Below are 19,707 nucleotides of genomic sequence, written 5' to 3'. Positions count from 1 at the left end.
AACTACGTAGACCCTGTCTCAAAAAGCAAAAACAACAACAAAAATAGACACTGTCAAATTTTGTGACAATCCAGATTTGTGAGGTATTGTTATAGGTGAATTTGTAGACTGGTTACATACTAGAGATGGCTAATCATTTAGTATTGTGTTTAATCTTCACTTAAAAGTTAGTAATTCATAAAATTATAGAGGAAGTCCATTGAAATTGAATGGTTGCTTGAATGTATTTTCATTGTATCAGATATAGATGCTGTTATAATGTATTTTGGATCATAGCATATATTGTGTTTTAGCATGCCAGTAGATGCTTAATGATGAATTGTGGTGGGTTTTTTAAAATTATTGTTGTTACTGGCTTTTTGCTTTTTGTTTTTTAAACAGGGTTTCACTATGTAGCACTGACTGACCTAGAACTAGCTGTGTAGAACAGGCCAGCTTCAAACCTACAGAGATAATGCATGTCACTGCCTCCTGTGTGTTGTTTAAGGCTTGAGCCACCACACCTGGCTTTAATGATGAGCTGTTGATTCTGTTTCCCATCCATACTTTAGTTTGTTTTTGACAATTGAAAAATTTTTAAAACAAAATAAGCATTTGAAAAGCTTTATGATGGCCATGACTACGTAAGACCTGATTATTTCTTAGAATTAATATTTCACAGACCTAAAATGAGGATATTGGGAATTCTTACTGACCTATTTTAACCTATTTTAGGAGTATAATTACATAATAAAATAATGTGAATTTCAGTTCTTGATAGAAAATGCCAGTGTAATCCATCATACTATCATCTGATGCGTAGCACTCAAAAAACAAGCAATCTCTGACTGTATAATTCAGGGTTCAGTAAGCTTTCTAAAAAGGACCACGTTAACTTGGATGAGGTAGTTAATTGTCTAGACTCACTAAACCATAGCAGCCATGTAAGGTAGAAATTTAAAAAATCATATATAAACTTTAGACAAATAGAAAATACTACCCCCAACTTTTGAGTTTATGAGACAGTTTTATGTAACCCAGGCTAACCTCAAACCGGCTGTGATCTTAAACTCTGATTGCCCTGCCTTTACCACATAAGTACTAGCACAGTGCCTAGCTTAGCTCCCATACCTATTTCATTAGTTAAGCTTTATTCCATTCTAAATCACAAAAAAAGTACAGACTAGTGTTTATGAACAAAATTTTAGCAAGGCCAACAATGCACTCAGTGTTTCTATAGTATGATCTGTGTGTTCCTGGAAAAAAGAAAATCATGATATGCAGAACCATGTGACAAAAATCCATGAGGCTTGTGCAGAAAATAGCACACAGCTCAAGGTCTCTACCATTGATATGTTAAGAGACCTTAGAGACTTTTTCCCTGCAGCGCCCGGGAGCGTGAGCAGCGCGGGCAGCATGGCGGGCAGCGGAGGCCCCGGGCGGCGGAACCCGGCCTGCCCTCGGGCTCATCCAGGTCCTTGAACAACTGTTTTCTGAAAACTTGTCATGGAAAGTGATTGAACAAGTTACCAGGACCACAGTTGCCAGTAACAAGCATGTAGGTGGCGGGAGATGAATGTCCAACTTGAGTATCTGCGATGTTTGAAAACACGTTGTTTTGGGTGCAGTACATTTTGGAATGTAAAATGAAAACTTGGTCAAGAAACCGTGAACAGAAGCAAATGATGAAAATGAGTTAAACAAGTTATATAGAAATAAACAATTCTAAGTGCTCTGGTGGTTAAAAAAAAGAGAGACCTTAGAGAGAAGACACTTACTGCTCTTCCTGAGGACCTGGGTTCAGTCCCTAGCACTCGCATGGAATTTATAGCCACCCATAATTCCAATTCCAGGGTACCCAAGCCTTGTTCTGGCTTCCTCGGATACTGTAGGCATATGGTACACTTGCATGCAGGCAAAATACATCATACACATGAAATATTGTTTTAAGTCTACAGGAATATTATGTTATCTTAGATCATTTTCTGTAGTTAGAATACCATAGAGTGTAGAGTGTGTTATTTATGAAGAAAATATTTCTGGGAACTATGAGTCCAGTGTGACAAAGGACCCTATCTAAAGAGGTCCTTCTTGCTGTGTTGTAGTGCAATTGAGGGCATCATGTGGTGAGGGAGTGTAGTTTCATAACAGCCACTCCTGAGTAAAGTAGTAATCTATTCTTGAAAATAGTAGTAGCCCTATGACCAGTACAATGATAGCTGAACTTTAAGAGTTTTGGAGGGAACTTTTAAACCTGAGCTAATGGTTAAAATACAGTTAATCAGATAAGCCAGTATGACTTGATTGGGTCTTGACATTTGACTCTGAAGTTGGCCACATACGGGATTGCAGCTGTGAGTTCCTGGGAGGTTGTGGAATTGAATTGTCAATGATAGATGGAAAGTGTTAGCACTAGTGTAGTGAGTGTGGCTCAAAACATTTGTTGAAGTAACTGATAGATATTTGATGTGTGTCCATTTGGAGGTAGTTTATGCACCTTTTTCTACCCAGTGAACATTGCATAAATGTAAGCAAATGTGAAACTTGTATTATACTGATATAATTCCCTAATATCGTAATTCCTTTGCAACAGATTGTTAATATCAAGCATGTTAGTTGTAAGAGAGCTGACAAGTGAAAGGAGTTTACACAGTAACACATGGTTTAACATTTTGAAGTTATTGTTGTCTACTGTGGTATGAAATTTACCAGCAAGTGATTTTAAAACAAGCTTTAAAAGGGCTGAAGAGATGACTCAGTGATTAAGAGCACTTTCTGGTTTAATTCCCAGCTACCACAAGGCAGCTTACAATTGAAACTCCAGTTCCAGAGGATCTAATGCACTCTTCTGGCCTCTGTGGGCACATGTGTGGGGTACACTTGAGTACATGCAGGCAAAACACTGGCACATCAATTGTAAATATAAACAGTTTTAAGGACAGAACCCAACCAGGCATGGTGATGCACACCTGTAATCCCAGCACTCAGGAGGAGGAACATTAAGAGATCAAAGCTACCCTTAGCTACCTAGGGAGTTTGATGCCAGCCACATGAGACCATCTCAAAAAAACAAAAAAGGAAAGGAGATACAAAACCTTAACAGCACTATTATTGAATATAAAAGCATAGTGTTTAGGGATAACTAGAAAAATTTGCATGAAAATAAGAATGAAGCTTCTTAAGTGATAAAAATCAACACTAAAGAACAGCAACAACAGAATTCCAAAGTATGTTCTATATAGCTGTGAATAGATAAAATTTGTTTGTGATTATGCCACTAACAAATTCTGCAATTCCATAGACTTGGTTAAAATTAGGTTTCTGTTCTTTGACTTTGAGCAAGTTGCTCGCCTTCCTTGAGCATCCACATCCCTTTTTGTGAAGAATGTGTGGTGGTAAGCATTCCAAGTTTAACAGTGATCTGGGAGAAGGTCATGACAGTGTTTTCATTTTCATTTAAGGTGAATCTGGTCTAGGAAAATCAACTCTCATAAACAGCTTATTCCTTACTGATCTCTACCCTGAAAGAATTATACCTGGAGCTGCAGGTAAACATCTCTACATCACCTGAACATTGTTAGAATATAATTGATATCTTAAGCTGTGGCCATGTGTTTTGTTCAGTCGCTTTGTGTTTTGTAAACTGTCACTTAAGTAGGGACAGTGTGCTATATCTGAGGTCCTGATATCTTGGTTGTAGACTTTGTTCTACACTTACCTGTGTAACTAACCTTTATTTCAGTTACCTATTAAATGTCCTAGTTTTCTGTCCATATTGTAACTAAAAGAATTTCATGTCTTTAAAAAGTTACATACAAGAGTGAGAATGTGCCTCAGTGTTAGAGCCCTTCCCAGCATACATGATGTCATAGGTTCAATCCTCTATATTATCTAAAAAATATAATTTAAAATGTTATGTACATAGAAAATTACTATAGCAATCCATGCCTAGGGCTGGAGAAATGGCTCAGTGGTTAAGAGCACTGTCTGCTCTTCCAGAGGTTCTGAGTTCAATTCCCAGCAACCACCTGGTGGCTCACAACCGTCTATAATGTGGTCTGATGCCCTCTTCTGGCATGCAGGTGTATATGCAAACAGATTACTCATATACATAAAATAAATAAATAAATCTAAAAGGAATACATGCCTAATTTGTCTGTTCTCTGATTATCCAGGCATAGGACACTGGCATTCTCAAATATGTTTGTTTGCTTTACAATGCTGTGAGTTGAACCTAGGCCTTTTACATACTAGTCAAATGCTCTATCACTGGCCTACATTTCTAGCCTCATAAATACTTGTTGTCAAGAATAGATTAAGCTTATAATGCCAACCACAGTAAAGATGTACAACCTTTTCACCAGTATTTTTATGTCCTGTTTTTAAATAAACTCAGAAATTATTTTGTCTCAGAAACTTAAGATTTAAAATTTTTTCATAATGTGTGTGTATTTGTACATTCATGTATGCATGCATGGATGGAAGTCAGGAATTGGTTCTCTACTTCTACCATATGGGTTCCAGGAATTGAACTCAGGTCATCATCAGACTTGGCAGCTGGTGCTTGTATTTCATGAGCTATTTTGTTAGTCCTAGTATTGCTATTTGAAGATTTTTTTTTTTAAATTTGTTTGAATGTTTTGCCTGAATGTATATGTGTATACCATATATTTGCCTGGTGCCCTTGGAGGTTGGATCCCCTAGAACTAGAGTTCCGGATGGTTGTGACTGAACCTTAATTTTCTGCAAGAGTAACAAGTATTCGTAACTGCTGAGCCATCTCTCCAGCCCCTCAATGTTGTTATTTTTAATGGTCCCAAGAAAAACATTCATTTTTAGCACCAAAATTTTCCTTGCTGACTCTGAATCTTTTTAAATAGTCCTTATATTACTTTCTAAGAACTTCAAAGTCATTTTTTATAAGAACATAAATAATGGATAATCTTTCCTTTTGCATGCTGCCTTGATTTCAAGGTACGTTTTCTATTAAGTTTATTTCTTTTCTAGAGAAAATTGAAAGAACTGTCCAGATTGAGGCTTCAACTGTTGAGATTGAAGAGCGGGGTGTGAAGCTTCGGCTTACAGTAGTGGACACACCTGGTTATGGGGATGCCATCAACTGCAGGGATTGGTATGAACCCACAAAGGGTGCATAGCCCCCCAAAGTGCCCAGTGCTATGCATTTGTTTTCATTTTCTTAACATATGTACGTCTATAGACAATGTTAAGAACACTTGAAGTTGCTGGAGCTAATCATTTAAAGTTTAAATATGGCTGCTTTGAAACACAGTCTCACTATATAATCCAGACTGGCCTTGAACTCAAATTCCCTTGCCTTGCTTGCCTAAGTCTTTTGATGACCAGCACTATGTCCACCTTGAGAATTAGTTTTTTCTAAGAGCACTCAAAGTTAACCACCTATAAACTGCTAACGTAAACAGAGCACTGTGATAGCAATTACAACTAGTGGACAAGTTGCTCTTCTTGTATGTTTGTCCCTTCCATATGGTAGGAGGGGAAACTTGAGTCATAGTACCTGTAAATGACTGCTCTTTGTCATCATTTTTACAAAGAAGGAAATTAAGAAGGTAGAGCAACCTGTTGCCTTATTGTGCAGAAAATCCCACTTTTGTTCCTACTTCCTCCTTGTTGTAAACTTGCCAAAATAAAGCATCAACTTTGCAGCACTGAGGAAAGGAAGGAAAGGGGGATGTTGCTCCTTTGCCCTAGTTCTGCATTAAGAATATTTCCCTTCTCATCATCCTGTGACCTTGCTGTCCTCTTTGGGAGCTTACATAATCCTCCTTTGGACTGCACACTTTCTGATATTGCCCTGTTTCTTGGCCTCTTATGAAGCAGTTGTATGTCTTCAGAGGGTTGGCAGCCTTCCAGTTTCACAGGGCAACTATCAGGTACTTTATAACCTGTTGTTGACTTCCATTGCTTTATTGAAACTGTTTAATACTTGTCACAGTTTAAAAACAAAGCCCATACACCTTTATTTTGCTAAAGATTGACAGTCAATCTTCTGTTATGGATTGTTTTACATACTATCTGCAAAAGGAGAGAGAAATGTGTTTTTCCTTTGAAGTTAGAAAGTGCCTTTCTCTGCACCTCATGATTACTGTTGACATTTATGTTTCAGTTTTAAGACAATTATCTCCTACATTGATGAGCAGTTTGAACGCTACCTACATGATGAGAGTGGATTGAACAGACGGCACATCATTGATAACAGGGTACATTGTTGCTTCTACTTCATCTCACCTTTTGGACATGGGTGAGTCAGTTCTTTACCACAGAAAGATGTTGCATATTATAATACAAGAACGAGATGATTTTGAGAAAAAAAAATGTGTTCCTTGCTTTTTCTAAATGTGTGACATTTAGACTGAAGCCCTTGGATGTTGCATTTATGAAAGCGATACACAATAAAGTGAACATTGTGCCTGTCATCGCGAAAGCTGACACTCTAACTCTGAAGGAGCGTGAGCGGCTAAAAAAAAGGGTGAGTAAGAACTGGCCACTCCTGGCTCCTTAGCATGACTTTGAGCCAGCTGCCCAGGAAACAGGAGGAAGGAAGACTCACTTGAGTTGCAGAATTCATTTCTCCTTATGTATTAGCATTCAAAGAGTACTCAATATTTGTAGGGTTGTTTGTGTTTGTTCTGCTTTTTATTTTTCATTCTCATGAAAGAATCAAATTTGTATAGTTTGCATTCTTCTTAGATAAAAATAGCCTCATCGCGTAGGAAGTGGCTGAGTATAAGGAGTCCCCAACAAATACTGAGGGGGTAATGTGACATGGAAGAGTGCTTTCCCCAGGAAGGTTTGTTACCTTAGCCCAAATACTTCACTGCAGTGGTCCACTGAAGGGTGGGTCTAAGGAGAATTGTTTCCTGTATTTGGTTTTTGAAACTCATGTTGCAGCTGTCTACACCACCTGATGCATATCACCTCTCAGCTAATCCAACACTGACCAGTCTCTGCAGTGTCCTGTTTGGTTGTTTAATTAATTGTTATTCTTACTATGGTTTGGGTTTTTTGTTTGTTGTTTGTTTGTTTGTTTGTTTGAGACAGGATTTCTCTGTGTAGTTCTAGCTGTCCTGGAACTCACTCTGTAGACTAGACTCGCCTCAAACTCAGAGATCCACCTGCTTCTGCCTCCCATGTACCAGGGTTAAAGGTGTGTACCAGTGTACCCAGCTATTTTGGTTTTGTTGTTTTGGTTTTGAGATAGGTAATAAAAGCATGTGCCACCATGCCCATCTCATGATTAATCAATCAATCAATTAATTAATTTTGATATTTTGAGACAAGAGTCTCACTAAGTAGCATTGGCTGGCCTGGAACTCACTATGTAGATAGACCAGGTTGGCTTGAACTCAGAGATCTACCAGCCTCTTCTGCCAAATGCTGGGATTACTCTCCATAATAATTTTTTTCCTGCATGATATACTCCTCCTCCCATTCTGTAACTATGTGTGAGACTCCTGACTATTGCCCAGGAGCTTCAAGTGCTTAGAGTGTCTCTCTCTGTTCTCTGGCTCTAGTCTTGATAGATGATTATGGGAGTATTTTCAGTTGCTGTTATTGGAGCTGTCATTATTATTCCTACTACTTTGTTTAATGTGACAGAATAGAATTGTTACTATTATTGTTATTTCAAAAGAAGAAGAGCTCTCAAAATTCAAAAATAAATAACTGTTTTATCATTTGAAAAATTCCTTGAAAATAGCTGGGCACAGTGGCACACACCTGTAATCCCCAGCACTCAGGAAGGCAAAGGCATGCAGATCTCTATGAGTTTGAGGCCAGCCTGGTCTACAAAGTAAGTCCATGACAGCCAAGGCTGCACAGAGAAACCTAATCTCAAAAAAGACAAAAACAAACAACAACAAAAAAATTACTTGTTGACAGTAACTTATCAGTTTTTGGATCATTGATATATAAATAATTCTTACATATTTTTAGTGGATTTTGGTTTTGGTTGGTTTTTGTTTTGTTGCTCTGGTTGCTCTGAAACTTACTGTGTACAACAATTTACAAAGGTCTGCCTGCCTCAGCCTCTTGAGTATAATTCTTGTAACTTTCTAATGAGTTAGCTAAAATAATTAGCAAAAATTGATTCTAGTTGTGTTATTGTTCTAGATCTTGGATGAAATTGAAGAGCATAACATCAAAATCTATCACTTACCTGATGCAGAGTCAGATGAAGATGAAGATTTTAAAGAGCAGACTAGGCTCCTCAAGGTAAGGACTATCCCAGCATATAGGGCGAGCAATTCCTGTTCCCTGTTTTCTTGTGTACATATTTTAAAAGACAATTTGGCCAAGAAAACTTAACTGTCACAAGATTTGGAAAGTCCTATTACAATAATATACTTCGGTTTTGCTATATAGATGAAACTTAAGGCTTGAAAATGTCATTGCAGACTTTTATTTGTTTAGACTTTGTTCCATGTGGAAAATAGTTGCCATTTCTAAGTAAATTGTGTTACTTATTTAGCGCTCAATCAAATGTATTTAAGACCAGGCAATAGTGTTACTTAATTACCAACACTGAGGAGGCTGGTGGATGCAGAGGCAGGATAAGCACTGTGAGTTAGAGGTCAGTGTGGTCTACATAGCCAATTCCAGGTCATCCATAGCTATGTATTGAGGCCCTGTCTCAAAACAAAAGTACAGAAAAGCCACTTTGTAATATAGCAGCAGGGAGCCATTTCTGTGTCCATCTTGGTTTATGGTGAACATTGGTATTCTCTACTACCTTGTGTTTCTTTCTAGGCCAGTATTCCGTTTTCTGTGGTTGGCTCCAACCAGTTGATTGAAGCCAAAGGCAAGAAGGTCAGAGGTCGTCTCTACCCATGGGGTGTTGTGGAGGTGGAGAACCCAGAACACAATGACTTCCTGAAGCTTAGAACAATGCTCATGTAAGATACTTGTTACATTCACTATGACAAAGCAAAACGTGAAGAACAGGACATTCAGAAATTGGGTATACCTCTATCTCAACTAATAAGACCGTTGCAATTTGGAACAGAGGTTCTTTATTGGGGCTCTAAATTTTTGTTGAACTACTCTCTTTCTCCTAGGACTTGTAGTGTAGTAATTGTTTTCTTGCTCTCTCATCTTAAACCACTGAGCTAAAGGGAAATTAACTATGACCTAAGAGGTTCTGCGACCTCCTAGAAGGTGGACAGTCTCTTGCAGTTGCCCCAGGTCAGCTCTAACACACAGTGCTCCTCCTTGTTAGCCTGAAGATTTCACATTAGATGAGAGCAACCTCATTTAGCCTTGAGGTTTTCATTTATTTTTAGCAACTGATAAACATCTTTCCTTTACAGGTGAGTTTCGTTTTTATAGTAATAAAAATGTTGGTTGGCTTCAAATTCTCTGTGTATCCAAGGATGACTTTGAACTTTTGGTTCTCCTTCCTCTACCTCCCCCTCTGCTGGTATTCTAGGCATGTGTCACCACACCCAGTTTATACACTGCTGCGAATTGAACCAAGGGACTTGATTATGCTAGATAAGCACTTTAATCCCCAGCACCATTTCTGTTAAGAGGGTAAAGTATAGGTGATGCTTTTGCTCTGATAAACCACCATAACAAAGGCAGCTTGTAAAAGGATTTACTTGGCTTAATGTTGCAGCGGGGAAGTAACAGGTACTATAGTTAATAACTAGCTGAGAACTTAAACTGAATGCAGGAAGCAGCAAGAACACACTGGAAATGGCAGGAGGCTTTGAAATCTCAATGCCCATCTGAGTAGTACACTCTCCTTCGGTAAGACCAAAGCTCTTAAACATACCCAAACCGTGCCACCAATTGGGAACCGAGTGATCAAGCATCTGAGTCTGTGGGGAACATTTTTCATCCAAACCACCATTCTAAAAGAAAGTGTATTGTTTAAAGTGTGCTTTAAGGGAGGCTGGGTAGATGACTCAGCGGAGGTAAAATACTTGCTGTTGCTCAAGTGTAAGGACTTGAACTTGGATTCCCCAGCACCCACACAAAAAATCTGGCTACACTGGTATATGACTGTAATTTTAATACTGGGGAGGTGGAGACAGGTAGATTGATGAGGTTCACTGGCTTGTAAACCAAGCCAAATCTGTAAATTCTAAATTCATTGGTAGATCATCTCTTAGAAATAAGGTAGATAGGGTCAGTGAAATGTGTCAGTCCGTGGCAGTATAGTGGGAACTATAGTGGACTATAGTCCACTATTTCCACGTGGACTATAGTGGGAACACACAGAAATATAATTTAAATTTTTTTTTTTTCTTGCATTATTTTCTATTTACAGCATTCTGTCTGCATGTAGGCCAGCAGGCCAGAAGAGGGCACCAGATCTCATTATAGATGGTTGAGAGCCACTGTGTGGGTGTTGGGGATTGAACTCGGGACCTCTGGAAGAGCAGCCAGTGCTCTTAACCTCTGAGCCAGCTCTCCAGCCTAAATTTATTTTTAAAAAAAGATGGAAGGACGAGAGAGGAATTGCTCAGCAATTTAAAAATACTTCCTGTTTTCAGGGTGCAGAAGCATATACCTGTAATCCCAGCACTCAAGGAGGCAAAGGCAGGTAGAACTCTGTGAGTTGGAGGTCATCCTGGTCTACAAAGCAAGCTAAGGCTACACAGAGAAACCCTGTCTCGAAACAAACAAATAAATACTGCTGTTCTTATAGAGGACCTGGCTTTGATCTCCAACACCTATGTCTGTTGGCTCAAAATTGCCTGTAATTCCAGCTTCAGGAAATTTAATACTTTTTCCCCTTTTATTTATTTCATTTCTTCCTTTGTATTCATTTCCCTTTTCCTTCTAGTGAGAACCTTTTCCCATTTTATTTTTTTTTAAACAACAAAAGAAATTAAAAGTGATTGAAAAGACACCCAGGGTTGACTTTTGGCCTCTGCAAATACACACAAGTGACAATGAAAATAAATATATAAAGACCAGTGAGTTGACTTAGCCAATACACATGTATGCTACCATACTCAACAACCTGAATTTTACCTGCAGGATCCATATGGTGGAGGACCATAACTAATTCCTCCAAGTTGTCCTTTGACCTTCATGCAAGCCATGATTCAAGTGCCTCCCCATAAATAAGTATAAACTTTAAAAAGTAAAAGGACTAGCCAGGGAGTGATGGTGCATGTCTTTGATTCCATCACTTGGAAGGCAAGAGGCAGGCAAGGCCAGTCAGGGTTATACAGAGTAACCCTGTCTCAGAAAAAACAAAAACACAACAGGATTAAAAACAATACACCCCTTTTCTTTTAAGTATGCCTTCCCCTCACCCTTGATTCTGAATAGGTTATAATTAAAGGTAACGACTTTGGATAATAGTATGGGAGAAAAAAGACACTATAGTTTATTGATCTTTAAATTTTGTTTTGTTGTATTTTCTTGAGACAGGGTTTCTCTGTGTAGCCTCGGCTGTCCTGGTTGAATTCTAAATTACAAGAGAAAAATAAAGCAGGTTGGAGAGATGGGTCAGCAGTTAAAAGTGCTTGCTTTGTATTACACCCGTGTCAGGCATCCATCGACCACCTGTAACAAACAGCTTCAGGTGACCTGACACCCTCTTTTTGGCCAGTGCAAGCACCTGAACATGTACACACACAAAACAAAGAAAGACATTCTGAGGTGATAGTGTCATGGTTAGACCTGTATATGAACACCTACATGTTAGCATTGTCTTACCTGTGACGGGTTAGTTAGTAGAGCAAATCAGGACCCATAGTGTCATAGCTACTGCCCAGCAAACAAAGCAAGAGCCCCAGTGCCTAATAATGCTTCAGGCTGTAAATCAGCACCTCTGCTTCAACATTAGCCTAGGAAACTCTGTAAATGTTATGGGTGGCAAATTAACATAAGACTGCCTTGATCTATTTCCCACTGTTGTAATTTATAAATATGGAAGCTTATTTGTCTTCTTTCTGGAAGCTAGAAATATTGGCTTTGTGTGATGGTCTTCTTGCTATGTTAAAATGAATCCAAGGATATCACATGATGAGACAACAAAAAACCTATTTTGTTTTTACTATTATGTGGTTACGTATATTTTGGGGTGTAGTGTTTTTAATGCCCATATACTATACGTACTAAACAGTTTCTCTCTATTACTTCTTTATGAAGCCTTCAAGTTTTCCACTTGTAGTTCTCCATAAAATATACTTCTTCAATGAAAAAAGTTCAAAGAGAAGTAATCTGAATAAACTAATACTTTGATTAGTTAAAATTGCTACTTAGGCCAACAGTGTTTACTGATTGAAACCAGTAAGATGTTACCATCCAAGTTATCACCAATGTAACGTATTAGTACTGAAAGTACTTAAGACACACCTGCTCTGCAGTGCTGAGCAGTGTTTGTTCTAGCCTAGTCATTCAGGGTTATTAGTGTTCCACAGTAGGCTCGGCATTCCTCTGTTATGCCTGTTGTGTGTTTCTTAGAACGAAGAAAATCTAACTACCCTTTTATCCACATCCCTAGATCTTGAGTAAACAGAAATGTATTGTAATGTTCTACACACATTTTTAGTCTGTAGTATTTGGAAAAAAAAAAAAAAAAAAGCTGGGCAGAGACCTGTTAGAATTATATACTTCTTATAAGATGTTTTAGAAAAATAAAGTATGTTTTATCTCAGGTATCATTTACCCTAATAAAGTCTCATAAAATCTCTTGTGTATCAATATCTCTCCAATGATAATGGCTTTGTCTTGTAGTGCCTGTGGCAGTGCTCAGGAGAAAATGTTCTAGCTAGACCTTTATATTGTAGCTTATGGTGGTTGCAAGGGAGCTTACGTCATACAAGCATTTCCACAGTTAAGTGTCTTACCTGAGATACCAGCAATCTATATACAGTTTACAGTACTGGGCTCTCAATACTGGCATTTTTTTTTCTGTGTTCTCAATTAATATGTTGTTCCCTGTGAGACTGCCATACTCTTAAGCCCCTGTTGTACATCTTCTCTTTTGTCAGCACCCACATGCAGGACCTACAGGAAGTGACCCAAGACCTTCACTATGAAAACTTCCGTTCTGAGAGGCTGAAGAGAGGCGGCAGGTTGTCACACTTGTCTTCCCTGTATCATGTTCTCTGTGACACTTCCCCGTCTTTTGTGTATTTAGCTCACACTTCTTGACCTCCTTTTCAAAAATTGTTAAAAGAATATTGCTAGTTCAGTCAGGTGGGGTGCAGGTTGGGGAAGAGACATTCAAAATGTGCACATCAGGAACAGCTTTAGAGGCTAGAAAGATGGCTCTGGTTGAGAACATTTGCTCCTCTTGCAGAAGACCTGGGTTCATTTCCCAGCACCTGCATGGCAGTTCACAAACTTGCTGTAATTCCAGTTACAGGGGATTTGATGCTTGCAAGCTTCTGGCATCTTGGGGCACTAGGCATGCATGTACTGCATAGGCATACATAGCAGGCAAAACACAAACGTGTGGACTAATAATAATAAAACGTTTCTTTTACACAGCTTTAGATGGAAAAGCCATAGGCATGTATTAGTACTTCTTCAGAAGTAGTGATGTGTCTATAAATAAGGATAGGCACCACCACAGAGAGCTGTGGAGGATAAGTTCGCCATGGGTGTCACTGGAGTAACAGCTCTGTTCTCTACAGACTCAGTGTGGCCACATCCATTCACCTTTTCTTTTTTGCTGTCCTCGTATATTTATTTGTATGAGATGTGTACTTTGTGCCCTAACTGCATCTGATAAAACATGTCTCTACTGAATGAATGAGTTGAATGACATAGCTGAATGAATGAGTGATGTACATTAGTTATTCAAAGTTTTTTGACAGGATGGAGAGATGGCACAGCAGTTAAGAGTGCACACTGATCTTTCAAAGGACTTTAGTTTGGCTTCTAGGAAGCTTAGAAGTGTCTGTAACTTCAGCTCCAGAGATCCTCCGGCCTGATACTGACTTGAAAACTATACATTAAGAAAGATTTTTAGAAGCAAAAAGTACAAGGATCTCTACAAGCATATGCTTTTGGTATTGTCAGTGTTCTTTCCTCAATCCTGTCTGCTCCGTTCATCCAGCTCCTTCTGGCCCTTTCAAGTGTAATAGTTTTATTCACGGTATGGTCATAAGGGGGAACTTACATAAAACCAAGACCCTTCTTTGGGTTAGACCTGCTACTTTTTGACTGGTAAGACAAAGTCAAATCAATTTTTTCAGCTTACAGAAACAAGTCTTCTAAATTTCTAGTTTCTTGTTTTGTCATTTTTCCTTCCTTGTTTTCATTTATTTATGCCTTGAATTTAAAGAGCTGTATGGGAAGGGGACCCCAACAGAGTGGGAGGGAGGCTCCCTCCCAGATCCCGGATTAGGCACAAACCACACCCAAGAGACATCCTTTATTGAGCAGGGGAAAAAAGTAAAAGTGCCTGCTGTCTGACTCAGGCAGAAAATAGCAGCAAATGACCTTGCAGTTGCAATTTTTAAGAGGAGAAACGGAGAGAACTGTTAGAATGGGCAAGGATGTGGTGGCATATTTTGATTGGGCAAGTTAATTAGGTGATTTAAAAAAAGGGCTTTTGATTCCTGAACTGCAATACTTTGATAGCTGGACCTTTGTGGTTGGCCTCAGGAATGAGTCTGGCTAAGAAAGTATGCAAATAAGGGAACAGACCTTGATGTCTAGCTTTAGGAATGTAATCTATGGTTTACAAGGGGGAGGGAAGGGAGAAAGGCAAGGCCTGCTGGAGCCCTGCTTGTCATTTGAGCAGTCCGGGGCCCCTTTAGTAAGCATGTGATTATAAAGTGGTGTTCTTAAGAATTCTAAAGTTTTCTTTGGTCATCTCTATTCAGAAGTGCCTTACAATATTACAGTTGTAACTGTTGTTTTGTTTTTGTTTTTTTGCACTTTGTTTTTTTGCACTCTTAGGAAAGTGGAGAATGAGGACATGAATAAAGACCAGATCTTGCTTGAAAAGGAAGCTGAGGTAAAGTAGAATAGTCATATTCTGGCATCTGCAGTTATCAAAAATATTTATAATTAGTTTATTGTAGTTTTGCATTCTTATCCTTTTTAAACATTATGCACAAGTCTTTAAAATATATGTGTAAATATGGAATATACATATTTTAAAATATATTGCTTTATTCAATCTCCAGTAGCAATTTAGCTAATAATACAAGATAATATGATTTCTATAAAGTGTTCAAATATCTTTTTTCCCTATACATAGATAATAACCAATTGGGAAGCACAGTGAAGCCTCCATTGTATTCATTTTCAAACATGGGGTAGAAAATATGTAGGACTTTCATGAAGGAAGAATTAAGAAAATGCTTCTAATAGGATTGTAAAGGTTAAAATAGACACCGTCAGTATTAGAAGTCAGTCTTCTAAACCTCTAAATTTATAGCCATCTTTAAAAAAAAAATACCCTGGCAAACTGTTATTTGTGTTTGGTAAAGTAATTCCCATGTTTGAAGGAGTAAACAAGCATGTGATAACACAGGGAGATCATGTAAAACTGGACTAATGAGAAGAGCCTTGCTCTTTTGGTTACAGAAACATTTTAAAGAACAGTTGCTATCCAGATAACCAGCTAGAAATCAATTAGGACTATAGAACTATACTAATGAAAATGGCATGTTCAAACCTAGTAGAGTTGCGGGTGCAGATTGTTTAGTGGTGATATGGTCATAAGGCCTTCTGTAAACAAAAAGAGTTTTGCTTTGTTTTTTCCTTTTTTTTGCCAAATCAATTCAGTGTGGATAAGATACTTGTAAACACAAATCTACCTGAAGAAAATTTGAGTAAATATTTTTAAGTACTTGCCTGGAGCCTTTCTGAACATCTGCAGACCTCAGTGACAATGATCAGTGAGGAGCCTAGGGGTGTAGCACAGTTGTTAGAGTGCTTATATAGCATGCAGGAACCCCTGGGTTCAATCTCAGCAAGGCATAAACTAGGCATGATTGTAATTGCCTGTAATTCCAGCATTGGATCAGGAATTCAAGGTCATCTTCAGCTACATAGGAAGTTTGAGGCTAGCCTGGGCTACATTATAATGTGTCTCAAAAATAACAAAAAACTGATAAAGGTAGCAGTGGATAAGTATTGTTTTCATAGCTATGACTTTGTCCAGCAGAAAAGATGCCCTTTGTGTTCCTCAGGGGTTAATAGATATCTTCTTTCTGGCCTCATCATCTTAATATGCTTTAACTGTTGCTCCTGTTTATTGATAATTTCAGTCTTGCTTGAATTGCATATTTTGTCATTTACATGAATTCTTGGTGAAATGTTGACCTTTTATATGGGTTTTTATGTTTTTATTTGAACATACTGTGTTTGAGAATAGCAATGGAACCTAAATATTGTGAGTCACGACACCACTTACTCTTCCATGGACTGTTACAGCTCCGGCGCATGCAGGAGATGATCGCGAGGATGCAAGCGCAGATGCAGATGCAGATGCAGGGTGGTGACAGTGACAGCGGGACGCTCGGGCACCATGTGTGAGGTGGCACTTTTATGTTAGTAAGTTGGGGTTAGGGAGAATCTCACCAGCTCGGCCTCGTGTATGATGACTTTCTTTGTCCTAAGCCTTAATAATTTTTGCATTTTTAAATCTACTGTTATCTGTATCACTCACTAGCCTTTTATTGAAAAGCAGAAACTCTTCTCTGCTGCCGCCTGCTGTCTAGTAAAGACATTCCTGTATTTTAATGTTACTCACCAAAAAAAATTTATAATTTATTTAATTTTCATTTTATTTGCATTAGTGTGAAGGTGTCAAATCCCTTGGAATTGTTATTACAGATAGTTGTGCGCTGCCATGTGGGTGCTGGGAATTATACCCAGGTCCTTTGAAAGAGCACTTTTAACCACTGAGCCATTTCTCCAGCGCCTACAAACAAAACTTATATTAAAGAAAATTTTAAAACTTCATTACTCATAGTGTTGAAAATTCCTTAATATCTGAAACATCTTCAAAAAGGACTTTCTTAATTTATTAAAAGCTTCTGCAGATGAAAAAAAAAGGAAAGGTGACAGTTTAGGTAAGGGTCACTTTGGTGCAGACCTCTGACCTCCAAGCCTTTTAGGCAACTATGCTGTGACCATTGGAAATTGGCACATCACATAGATCTGTGGGCTGCTCTAATTCTGAACAGTTTAGTTTTACAGAAGCTGGTAGTTTCTGAGCCTCATAACTGGCATCTTAAATGCTCGGATTATGCTCTTTGTTATGCAAAAGGGAGTGTTATCACTGATCGAAGTAACAAATGCATCACTTCTATTTAGATTGTTTTGTTTTTACTTTCCAGGAAACACTCTTGGATAAAAAGAAAGTCTCCCTGAAAAGTGCTACAGCATCACGCTTCTTCACACCTGTAGAAGTGTGTCCATCCACATTTGAGTACCTGTGCCTGAAGATTGCAGTTTTTTTGGCTTTTTTTTTTTTTTAACTTTTGATTTTGGGTTTTATATCTTTTTCTTCTTTTTTTTAATCTTAATTCTTTGGTATAAAGTACTTTTAACATTTATATTTCATTGCTATATTACAGTTTATATTTTCTGAGGTAACTTCTGATTTTTTTCCTCCTTAACCATTAATGTTAGAATTTATTTCTAAGAATCAGTCAACATGTATACTCTTAATAGTGAATTTCTTTGATTTAGCTGGCCTGACTAATCATTAACAAGTACTCCTGATTTATATCTAGACATTTTTATTTGCTCAAAATGTTCTGTGTGGTGGACATGGTGACAGAGGTGGCTGTGCATATTGGTGGCAGGATACTTGCTTATTAGAATGAAGTCACTGTTAACTTTATTTATACAGAACACCCAAAACTAATTTTGCTGCTGCAGCTAGTACGGTTAATTCATCTGCACATTTATCTGTTAATCAGGTAAAACGGGGGAGTTTATCTAATGAGATACATGTTTATACTTAAATAGCTTTTAAAAAGCAGGATTTCAGGGTTGAATTTTAAGAGCTCTGGATTCTAGTGCCAGGTCATTTTCAAACCTCTGTAGAGAACTCACTACAAGGCCTTTATACTGTGGACGCAGACTGTGCTGTGGAGAGAAGCAAAGCAGCTATGAGCTACAGCTTCATGTTGTATCAAGACTCTTTACATACTAAGAGTCAGTAAACTTTTTACTCAACTAAAAAGGCAATACTTTTTTAAGAAACCAAAATGTTTATATTTTATACTGCACTTTAATGTACTTTCTATAACTAGGTGCAAAAGATCTGCCATGGCAGTGGAAATCATGGTCCTTGGCTGGCATGGATCTGAATCCAGGCTTGTGATTGGGTAGTGCTCTATTTGAATGCCCAAATGCCCGCCAGGTTTCCCTCTAACTCTTCCCTTTTTCAGTGATTTTCTATCTAAAGGAAAGTAGCAGTTTTTTGTTTTTTATGTGCGGACTGTCTCATCTGTTTTCAGCCACTGTCACTTTTTCCCTAGTTTGTATAGCAGAAATGTCTTCATGACATGAATGAAAAGCACTTCAGATCTGTGCTGCAAGCAGGTGATCAGAGCCATGCTTGGTTTATATTCTGGCCAGCCTTCTCACACCTACCATGTCTACTAATGTCAGTTAACAGTCTTGGAAAGGGGCAAGTAAAGGAGACAGTGGTGTGGAGGAAGCAAAGCAGGTGCTAGTTTAGTGCTTGGTTGATGATGAGGTAGGGATTTATGTTTAATTCAGGCAAAAAGTCAATAGTACTAATGAAATGAAAAATAGTACTAATGAAACGAAACTTAAAATTTGTTAGTTAAAAATTACAGAAAATACGTTGCTCGCTTTCCTCTTTTATTAATCTATCACTGTGAATGGTCAGGGGGGTTCATTGTGTGTAGTTCCTACTAAGAAAAGTATTGATGACTTTAGAGTGCACCCATGCAGTCCTTTGTTTGGGTTATTCTGACATTAAGTTTCTTGGAGAAAGAATTGTTTTTTGGTTTTTTTTTTTTTTTTTTGGTTTTTTTGTTTTTCCTTTCTTTTTAAAAAAGCATTTCCAAGCATTCAGTGTGAGCCCTGTGTTTGTGAGTTTGCCACTTAGGGCCAGCTGATATCCAAGGATTGCAGTGTATATTATGAGGTATGGCAGCCCACAGTTCTAATCCTCTTCAGTTTTCTGCCCAAATCTAAACATACACATTTGCTAATAAATATTTGCTCTTTCACTAAGAAGTAACCTGTACCTGTAGAAATGTATTTTGAAAATATTTTACACTTCAACTTTGTATCCATTTAAACTAACCCTTTTTCAATAAAGCACTATTTGTTTAGATAATAAATGAGTAGTCCTTCTTATTTGAGTAAGGTGTGAGGTTCACTGGGAAGATTCAGGGCCCAATGACAACTGTATCAGAACAAGAAGTTACATATGTTTTCTTATTCTTTCATCAGTTGAGTATGTTTTCATGAGAAGTAACCCAGATGGCCCAAAAGAAATGGTACAGCTGGGACAAAACTATGTACAGGTTATCAAATGGTCTATGATTATTTGGCAAAAGTGGACGCTAAGACTTCATAGTTAAGTTTACTAAGGATAAAATGAAACAACAACTGTTAAGCCTAGTGGGAAGTAAAGGTGGTCCATTATATATTTCTAATTCTCCATGTCTGTAAGAAAGATAATTAGGAAAACAGCTTTTTAATTTGCTATACAACTTGATTTCTTTGTTGGTTGGTCTGTTTGAGACTCACTTTGTAGCCTGGCTAGCC

General features: G+C 38.0%; 1 protein-coding gene and 1 long non-coding RNA gene across 7 annotated transcripts in view; both read left to right on the top strand.

The window, feature by feature from the left end:
* Septin2 (septin 2) overlaps nt 1-19,277 on the top strand; it is a 31,338-nt gene extending 12,061 nt beyond the window's left edge. For 4 of the 6 annotated variants that reach the window (XM_055616511.1, XM_055616510.1, XM_055616512.1 and 1 more), the window contains exons 4-13: nt 3,441-3,527; nt 4,987-5,110; nt 6,125-6,259; nt 6,370-6,487; nt 8,131-8,232; nt 8,767-8,912; nt 12,975-13,058; nt 14,896-14,953; nt 16,381-16,500; nt 17,289-19,277. In XM_055616511.1, the coding sequence (XP_055472486.1) occupies nt 3,441-3,527; nt 4,987-5,110; nt 6,125-6,259; nt 6,370-6,487; nt 8,131-8,232; nt 8,767-8,912; nt 12,975-13,058; nt 14,896-14,953; nt 16,381-16,482 (956 nt within the window). In that variant the 3' untranslated portion in view covers nt 16,483-16,500; nt 17,289-19,277. The remainder of the gene's footprint in view (nt 1-3,440; nt 3,528-4,986; nt 5,111-6,124; nt 6,260-6,369; nt 6,488-8,130; nt 8,233-8,766; nt 8,913-12,974; nt 13,059-14,895; nt 14,954-16,380; nt 16,501-17,288) is intronic. The other 2 variants (XM_055616515.1, XM_055616513.1) reach the window with 2 other exon arrangements.
* On the top strand, nt 1,375-1,712 carry LOC129683683 (uncharacterized). Its single transcript, XR_008721184.1, has 2 exons — nt 1,375-1,453; nt 1,535-1,712. It is a non-coding gene; the product is annotated as an uncharacterized LOC129683683 (long non-coding RNA).
* Nucleotides 19,278-19,707: the final 430 nt, after the last annotated feature.

This window comes from Psammomys obesus, unplaced genomic scaffold, assembly GCF_907164565.1.
Source record: "Psammomys obesus unplaced genomic scaffold, mPsaObe1.curated_primary_1811, whole genome shotgun sequence".
In the NCBI taxonomy this organism is placed as follows: Eukaryota; Metazoa; Chordata; class Mammalia; order Rodentia; family Muridae; genus Psammomys; species Psammomys obesus.
The sequence above is the reverse complement of the archived record's forward strand: the minus strand, read 5'-3'. Positions and strand labels throughout refer to the sequence as shown.